The 9,886-nt window shown below is 32.3% G+C and overlaps 1 protein-coding gene across 1 annotated transcript; it reads right to left on the bottom strand.

The window, feature by feature from the left end:
* Positions 1-209: 209 nt before the first annotated feature.
* On the bottom strand, positions 210-1,549 carry LOC107963372 (transcription factor MYB102). The gene is made up of 3 exons (XM_016899916.2): positions 1,360-1,549; positions 1,116-1,245; positions 210-1,033 (listed from the first exon to the last, which is right to left on the bottom strand). The coding sequence occupies exons 1-3, from the start codon at positions 1,490-1,492 to the stop codon at positions 376-378; spliced, it is 921 nt and encodes a 306-aa protein (XP_016755405.1). The 5' UTR covers positions 1,493-1,549; the 3' UTR covers positions 210-375.
* Between the last annotated feature and the right edge of the window lie 8,337 nt (positions 1,550-9,886).

The following is a 9,886-nucleotide window of genomic DNA, read 5'->3' as shown; positions in this document are numbered from 1 at the left end:
TAACTTAAATTATCTTTAACCAGTGCTTATAAGTATGGATTAAGCATAAATGTCATAAATCTGGTGAAGAAAGCAAACGGCATCATCTTATATATAATTTGGTATGATTTGATTCATTATTTTCGGAAGTAGATATGAATTGAATAAATATATATAGTATATAATAAGATGACTTGTCTGTATAATAATATAATACATATGTGATAAGATATACCAATAGTAAAGAAAAGAAAAAGGACAGAACGTTGCTTCTAACACAGTGATCTTAAGAGAAATTAACTATTAATTAGTAGAAATTTTTACACGTATCGACATGTCTCACTGAATCAAAAAAAGAAAAAAGAAAAACTCTTTTTGGGAGTTATGCATTTGGAATTACATGAAATCATTAACATCCAAAATATCAGGGATTTCCGACTTCAAAATGTTGGTGCAATAGCTTTCTGTTTCGTTTTCAGTGGTGCTGCTACTGTTGAGGTATGCGAAGTCTGAATTCAATGGGGCGGGGCTCGACGAAGGCGTCGACACAACTGACCCCAACCCCAAGCTCTGGTTGCTGTTGATGGAATGGAAATTCGAGGTTTCGATTGAAGGGTCCATTACGGTTTGATAATCCGAGCCGTAATAGTTGTACTGCGGCGGTAGCGGCACGTAATCTTCAGTCAAAATTGAAGGCATAACATAGTCATTGAAATTTGATGGGAATTGGTTCAAGTTGGGTTTCATCACGAGTTGTTGTTCTTCGTTATAAAATGGAACACTACAAGTTGGGGTTTCTTCGACTTGTGCATGGAAATGGTTAGATTGCATCAATGGTTGATATTGGTCAACATTACGAAGAAGCTCAGGGTTAGCAAAAGACTGGATAAGATATTGGTTGTGAAGGAAAGAGAGACCGAGAAGATCCAGTCGAGGAGTATGGGTCACCGGATCGATCCCCATTCGAAGAAGAATTTTTCTAATGTGTGTGTTCCAATAGTTTTTTATTTCGTTATCTGTTCTTCCGGGCAACCGAGCAGCAATGGCAGACCACCTTAAAACATTACAAAACATTAAGGGAAAAAAACACAATAATAGAACTGAAAACAGCAAATAAAGATGTAAACAGAACTTACTTGTTGCCCAATATACTATGTAGCTGAATTATAGTCTCTTCTTCTTCAAAAGAAAACCTTCCTCTCTTGATATCAGGCCTCAAGTAGTTAGTCCATCGAAGACGACAACTCTTTCCACATCTTTGCAACCCTATAATAAAAGATTTTACAAACCCATCAGGCGTGAAGTCCATAAGAAGTACTATAATTCATCCGTAGACAAAACATATGGTGTCCTATCGGTAAATGAATGCTAGAGGTTTACCAGCATTCTTTGGAAGTGTCCTCCAATTTCCATAACCATGTTTTTGAATATAATCAATCAATTTTTTATCTTCTTCAGGAGTCCATGGCCCTTTTTTGAGCCCATTTTTATCACAACAAAGTGCTCTTCCCATGTTTATTGCTTAGTGACAGAGAAGAGAGAAAAATGATGCAGCAGCAAAGAGATGCAGGGTCCCTATAGGTACGTACTTGTATAAATAGGGAGAGAAACCAAAGCAAAAGTCAAATAGATTAGGTACCGTCCTCTGTTTATTACTATGGCAACGTGTCCTCAAATCTTGGCTCCCATATCTTTAAATCTATCAATTACTTTTATTTATTTATTTATTTATTTTAGTTAAACTCATTTTTTTAAGTTGGGTTTATAATTTATGAAATTTTTTTTTTTAAATTTTTGGTTATATCTCCCAACATTATTTTCAAAGTTTTATCTTCTTAAAATATAATATGTATTATCAGTATACTTAATATTTTGTGATATTATTACTTATCTTTTAATAGATCTCAAATTTATCTATCCAAATTTGTTATTAAGTTTAAGTGGTAAAAAAATTTATTCCTTTTAAACAAAGTTTTAATTCTAAGTTTTAAAGATGAAAAAAATAATAATAAATTTTATTTTTAATTTAAAAATTAGATCTAGGTTAACTCTAAAATTAATGTGATTACCATCCAAATTCATAAACTGCAGTCATTTTTTGCCCAACATTATGCGGGAGGAGAGTGTCACTCCTCACTTTCTGGATTCATATTAGCTGTCACCAACATGAAACAGCCACCTGCCCCTTCTTTTCTTCTGGCATAATTTGCATGGCTACAATTTTACCAAGATTGGCTTTGACTTACTATCTCAAAGTCCTTTGATTTTTTTTTTCTTTTAAACATAAGAAATTGCAAATACAAAAAGGAAATATTTTTAAAAAAATTATATTTTAATTTTTTAAAAAGGAAATTGAATTAAAATCGAAAAGCGATTAGTTAATTGTTTTGTCCATTGAAAGCTGCATTGGTAGGCCGATTCTATTGCCCTCACATGAGGGTAATGTGCAATTATTTTAACACTTGAGGGATTCAAGTCAATTACTTATGTGTGTTTTTAATAAATAAATAAGCATTTAATTCGAGGATGATAACAATGGTGTTTGGTATGCATAGAGAGAACAGAAAAAGGGCCCCTCCAATAAATTTCAGGAAAAGGTTTAATTTTCACAATTTAAAATTTGCATCCATAAATATATAATTAATTTTTATCTTATGTGATATGATACATGAATTACTCGTCTATTTTTATAAATTGTTATTATATTGATATTAATATATTATTTAAAATTATTGATGAAACATATTTGAATATATAAACAACTTAAAAAAATATACTTAAGTTTTTTTAAATACAATATAATAAATTTAAAATATTATAAATATAATATATTCATAATGTTATGGATATAATTTATGGGTCAATTATGATGAAGGAAATTTGAAAAATAAATTTGTTATAAATTCTATATTCAGAATTTTAAGACACATTGTATAAGTAAGTTAGAAATAAAGTGTCAAAACAATTTTTAATTTTAAAAATAAAGTTTTAATTTTTAATTTTAAAAATAAATTTTGTTAGAATTGTGTGACCTAAATTCTAAGAGATTGCTTGCAAGTTAAGTTAAAAAAATATTTTATTTCTAGACGATTTAGTATTTATTACTATAATTTATTTAGCATTTATTAGCATAATATACTTGACATTGATTAGAATTAGGTTTTTTTTCAATCTATAAATAGATGTAGTCAAAACTCCTCTTATATCATTCAAATTCAACATTAATGAATTTTCTTCTCCTTTGCCTGTGGTTTTTCCCCGTAAGAGTTTCTACGTAAAATCTGTGTGTTATATTTTCTCGTTGTGGCAGAGAAAGATGTAGGCAGTTCTTGTGTAGATGGATTTGGAGTATGCCTTGTTAGGGGTAGATAAGATGCCTTCGACATTGACAGAGGAAAAGAAGAAGTGTAAAGATCGAAAGGTTTTAATGCAATTACATATGCATCTGTCGAATGAAATTCTACAGAATGTGATAAAGGAAAAGACCGTCACTACATTATGGGCAAAGTTGCAGCAACTATGCATGTCGAAAAACCTAATTAACAAGTTGCATATGAATAGTGCCTTTATGCTCATCATTTAAAGGAAGGTGCGTCTGTGCACAAACACTTAATTGTGTTTAAAGAAATTTTCTTGGACCTAAAGGCCATGAAGGTTCAGTACGATAAAGAAAATTTAGGGGTAATTCTACTTTGTCTGTTGCCCTCGTCTTATTCAACCTTTAAAGATACAATTTTGTATAGCTGCAAATCTTTCACAATTGATAAAGTCTATGCTTCTTTAACACCGTATAACAAGATGAAGCATATTGTGTCTGGATTCGACTCTTAAGGAAAGGGTCTCATTGTTCGTGGAAGGACACAGGAACGAAATTTTCACAATAAATCTAAGAGTAGATTGAGATCTTCAAGCAAAGGTAAAATTTGTAACTTTTGTAAAAAGAAAGGGTACATTAAGTCTGAATGTTGTAAGTTGCAGAATAAGATCAAAAGAGAAAACAACCAAAACAATCCAGTGAAGCTGATGTTATAGAAGACTACAGTGATGGTAAACTCCTAGTTGCTTCTACCAATAACTCTAAAGTGAGAAAGGAGTGGATCATTGATTCTAGTTGCACCTTCCATATGAATCCCAATCAAGATTAGTATACAACATATGAAACAATTTTTGACGGTATTGTTTTAATGGGAAATAATGTTTCATGTAAAATTGTAGGTATTAGCATGATCAAAATTAAGATGTTCGATGGAGTCGTCAGAACACTTAGAACACTTAATGGTGTACGACATGTACCAGCATTGAAAAAGAATTTGATTTCGTTAAGTACTCTTGATTTAAAGGGCACAAGTACACAATTGAAAGTGGGGTTTTGAAGATTAGCAAGGGTTCCCTCATTGTGATGAAAGGGCAGAGAAAGTGTAACACCCCTTACCCGCGTCCGATGCCGGGACAGGGATCGAGGCATTATCGGACTTAAACATAAATATTCATACAAAATCGAGCCATAAAATTTCATTCAATTTAAAACCATTCATACACATGCACATCGTCCCTTATACGGGCTTACGAGGCCCAAAACATACATCGGAGATGATTCGGGACTAAACCGAGAATTTTTGGAAATTTTACAACACTTAAGAGATTTTCCATTTTTAGAGAGTCACACGCTTGAATGGAGTAGGCCGTGTGGTTACACACGCCCGTGTGGCTTGGGACACACCCGTGTAACTCTCTGTTTATGACATCATCATTCATTTAGTGGCACACGGCCAAGACACATGCCCGTGGGGGCGGACTGTGTGTCACACACGGCCTAGGCACACGCCCGTGGGTCTACCCGTGTGGACGATTGTAAGGCTATTTTCCAAGCCATTTTGTCACCCTTACTTACATAATTTCATATCACATCACATGGCATATTATCAAGCATATAAATGCAATTTAAACTAACCACATTCATGCATTAACATGTCATTTACATATGATTAAGCATATGATTATCATAAGCCATCATTTATGGCTATGCATGTTCAAATTGAATCACAACTCATTATAGGCCAACACACATATCCCTAATAGTAATGACTAATATAACAAAAGACATAATTCCTATACATGCCATAAACTCGAGTACTTGAATACTTATACCCCAGATGGTAGCTTGATAGTGTGATAGCATCTCCGGCAATTCCAACCCGAGCTAGCTAAATAAACCTATAAGAGATGGAAAGGAAGGGGAGTAAGCTTAAAGCTTAGTAAGTTCATATGAAAACAATAAGCAATTTATTTACATGCTTTTTCCAAATTCTTATAACTTGTTCTCAAGGTATCACAATCATATTTGCACATTATTCCACTATTTGCTCAAATTCCAGTTAAGCTGTCTACTCGAGTCGCAATCACTAAATTATTTATATCTTAAGCTACGGAACTCCAAATTAAGTTATGTAAATTTTTCCTGAAACTATACTCACATATCTCCTTACCAATTCAATTTTATTCAGCCTCAAATTCAATTTTCACAATTTTTGGTGAATTTTCAAAGTTGTCCTGACTACAACTACTGTCCAAAATAGTTTTAGTATAAAAATGATGATAACTAAGTTCATCACACCTTCATTTATTTTATTAGAAATCTATGCATTTATAAACATATATCATAGTCCACCAAATTAATACAACATCATTTCACAATACTCATGGACTTACCATTCATGGATTTCATATTCAATTGAGTTTTTGTACATACCTGTACTCATCCTAACATAACTCAAGTTCTTCTCATCAATGACATACCTTATTGGGACCATCATCAAATCCTTCCTTGAATTACCCTTTGAGCACTCGGAATACTAATGGATACACGAAAACTTGCACATAGTGCCATATACGCAGCTAGAACCAACTCATAGCTCGTAACATATGTAGCTAAAGCTACCACATATTTTGTAATGCCTGCATTTGAGCTACTCACAGGTCTGTACACAAAGTCAGCACTCGGACCCCAAAGCATTATCATGTAATGCCCGCTCATTGAGCTACTCACGGGTTTATACACAAAGTCATTACCATGACCCCAAAGCATTAACATGATATGCTCGCTCAGCGAGTTACTCACGGGTTTATATACAAAGTTAGTACCCAGACCCACATTACATATATCACTTATCTCATGAACTCAGACACAACTTATGAGTTTAGACCACATTATTTCTCATGACATATCTCGTGTATCCTATACTATTCTTGAGGTTCAAACAGGATTTCTTGTCTAGCTCAATGTCGTCGCACTTGCTCATAATATCATTTATTCTTCCATCATACGTTTCATACTTTCATGATAATAATAAAACATTTAAATGCACATAGTATCAAAGTATTAAAATATGCTACAACATCACATTATTTGCTTATGTACTTACTTGTTGAATCTTCATCAAGAATATCCATACAATTAACAACAAAGCATTTAATATTCAATTATAGCATTGCATTATTATAATCATACGAACTTACCTTGACACAAAATCGGCAATTGGACATAACCGTCATATTCTTTGATTTCCCTCGTTCTAAGTCCAAATCTTGTTTTTCTTGATCTAAAATATCACATTTAGTATAATTATTAGTCACATTATTCAATGTGATCCAAAAATCATATTTTGGAAAAATTACATTTTCCCCTAAACTTTATCATAATTTCACTTTTCCCCTTGGCTCGTAAAATGAAATGCACTCAATTTATTTGTACTTTAAGCCTAGCCGAACCGTTTTCATAACTATAGCAAACTACAATTCTCATCAAAACACACTTTTATACCATTTTTACAACTTTTACAAAATGGTAGTTTCAGACGTTTTCACCGAAAATCACTTAGTAAAAGTCGTTTATTTAACAACAAGGATGCATTTTCCATCATCAAGCATCAAATAACACATATATTCATTAACAAAAAAATTTAAAAACTTTAATATTTCTGAAAACGAAGGTACGAGATAGCTAAATTGAGTTACCACGACTCCAAAAATGTAGAAATAATTAAAAACGGGACAAAAACCGTACCTAAATGAGCCATAGAAGCTTGGCCGAATGTTTGCTCATCTATGGCTGCCCATTTTCTTCATCAACGTTTGAAGAAGAAAAAAGAAAAGATGATAGCTTTTACATTTTTGTCTTATTATGCCTTTATTAACTTAATTACCAATTTGCCCTTTTCTTTTCAAACAAATTTCAAAAATACCAAACAAATATCTTCCAGTAACTTATTAATGGGCTAATTATCACATAAGGACTTCTACTAAAAATTCTATAGCTATTTAATACCACTAGCTTCTAGAACTCAAGTTTTGCACTTTTTACGATTTAGTCCTTTTTACTAATTTGAGTACCCGAACATCGAAATTTTCGAATGAGATTTTCACGAAATTATTTCGTGAAACTGTAGGCCATAAAAACATAATAAAAATAATTTTTCTTTCTAGTTGGATTTGTGGTCCCGAAACCACTGTTCCGACTAGGCCCAAAATCGAGCTGTTACAACTCTCCCCCTTTTAGGGATTTTCGTCCTCAAAAATCTTCCCAGAAGAATTTGCTTTCAAATCTCATGTATCACTTTCACAATTTCTCAGAATCATAAATCCAATCAACTTCGTATACTTCTTTTCAAACACCTTTGAACTTTAACGCATAATATCGAAGCATATCATCAAAGATCTGATTTACTTTCTCAACCTCACTATCGGCTAAAGACGAACCACAGAGCCAAAATGCAACTACGTACTCAGAGTTTCCCATAGCTTTTACCATAATGGTGATGTAACCCTCGTATCTCTATCCGAAATAATGGGAACGGTTACTCTGCATAATCGAATAATCTCAAAAATTTATAATTCGGCTAATCTATTAAATAAGAAATCTGTATCTTCCGAAATAATCATATGAATTTCCATCATCGATAAATCATAATTCAAATAACATCTTTCCTTTTTGGGGATAAAGATAATCCCGATACGAAATTTGTAATAGCTTTATTCCATAACATTCCAGTATTATCACTGACTGTCATAATCCTGAATGCTCTTGATATTCGGCTTACTTGCTGACAAATTGATATCTGAACACAACTAAAAAAATATCATGTCACATATCTGATCATTAGGACATCCACTGCATATAACTGTACATTTTGTTATTCCCTGGGTGAACAAAAGAGTTACTGTTGAGTCCCGCACAAAATGTCCACATAATCACTGGATTTTTCTATACACAAATTTTATCTTAGAAGAATAATAACAAAAATCAGAATCAAAAGTCGGCTCACTCTGAACTTGTTCAGATCATCACTCAATAACACATTTATAAGCTTCTCAAACATTGTAGAGAAAATATTACTTTAGCTTTTAACTAGCTAAAATTAGACCATCGTCAATAAGATTAGTCATGTACTGGTACTCACAAAAATAAACTAAGATTTTTCATTCGGGCATCTGCAACTACTCACAGTCTTTCAATAGTTTAGGTTTTCAATACTATCTTAATCTTAGATCTCTCTTTAACATTCAATACTTTAACTCTTAAAATCAGAAAGCATATAACATTCTTTGTCGAACAACTATTTTATTAAATTTTCAATACAGACATAAAAACAATAGACTCACAATCACCCGTCGAACAAATTCTTTAAATGAGACTTTAACAATCTAAAAACATCAATCATCACTTTATATTCTCGTATTAAAACACATTTCAATACGTACAATAGTGTATTGCCAAAAATCATAAATTCCTCACTCAATTCAAACCGAACTCAGAACTAGAATTTCGATTAATAATACTTTCATCCGTTTTCAAATTTGTTGACATGCATCAAATGATTAAAACTCCACAGATATAGTCACTTTATAAATCAGAACAACTTAGCTCATAACATCATCTTTCAATTAAGAGAAATCTAACCAATATGTCTCTATATCATGCTTTCAAGAATATAAATTCTTCATTCAAATTATTCATTTGTTTATACTCGTGAATGCATAGATTTACTCCCTTAACTAAAAGGCCCACTCAAATACACATAGCTCAAATCACGTCTCAACAAATCAGTTTACTCTGATATGATCCACGAAGTTAATTTCAACTATCGAAAAATGACATATTTGAATACTTTTTTTTTGGTTGAGAGAAACAACTCAAGTACACAATCTTTCAAATTTCTTTTAACATACAAATCAAAATCTTTGCAATCACATTAGCTCAAGGAGGCAAAACATCCAATTTAGCTTATTGGTCATAGTCAACTTACTTGGGAAAAGAAAACCACTATAAAATTTGAGCTTATGCTTTCATCATTTATACTTTTGTCTATGGTAATTCTTTACACGAAAATCAGAGAAATCTAGATAACAGAATCACCACATTTCTATGATCAAATCCAGAAATACCATCATAATACACATAGTCATTACCGATCAAGGAACACGCTTTAAAGATGAATCATGTCAGATAATCCACATCATAAGGAAGGTAAGAAAACCTAGATACGATGTCATAATAGAAATCTGGGAACATAACTCATAAGGAAATAATTATAAAGATTAGAATGATTCCCCAGAGAAAACCAAAAGAAAACCACTACTTATATGCTCTGGAATTTCATTGTAACCAAGATATCATATTTACCATATATATACATATGAGACGTAGCGACATGCAACATGCAACATCCAAAAGAAGCAGAAGTATATCCTCACATAATCTTTTACCGTCGTCTTTATTCCAACATAATAGAATAGAATCCTGGAGAAATAAGAAAATGTCGATTATAGTTCAAACAGACTCACAATACTTTCATCTAACATTAGAGTCAGTTGGTATACTCATACAATAAGGTTTTCTTCAGGAACAGAC

This window comes from Gossypium hirsutum, chromosome A06, assembly GCF_007990345.1.
Source record: "Gossypium hirsutum isolate 1008001.06 chromosome A06, Gossypium_hirsutum_v2.1, whole genome shotgun sequence".
Lineage (NCBI taxonomy): Eukaryota > Viridiplantae > Streptophyta > Magnoliopsida > Malvales > Malvaceae > Gossypium > Gossypium hirsutum.
This window is presented reverse-complemented; position numbering and strand designations above follow the sequence as displayed.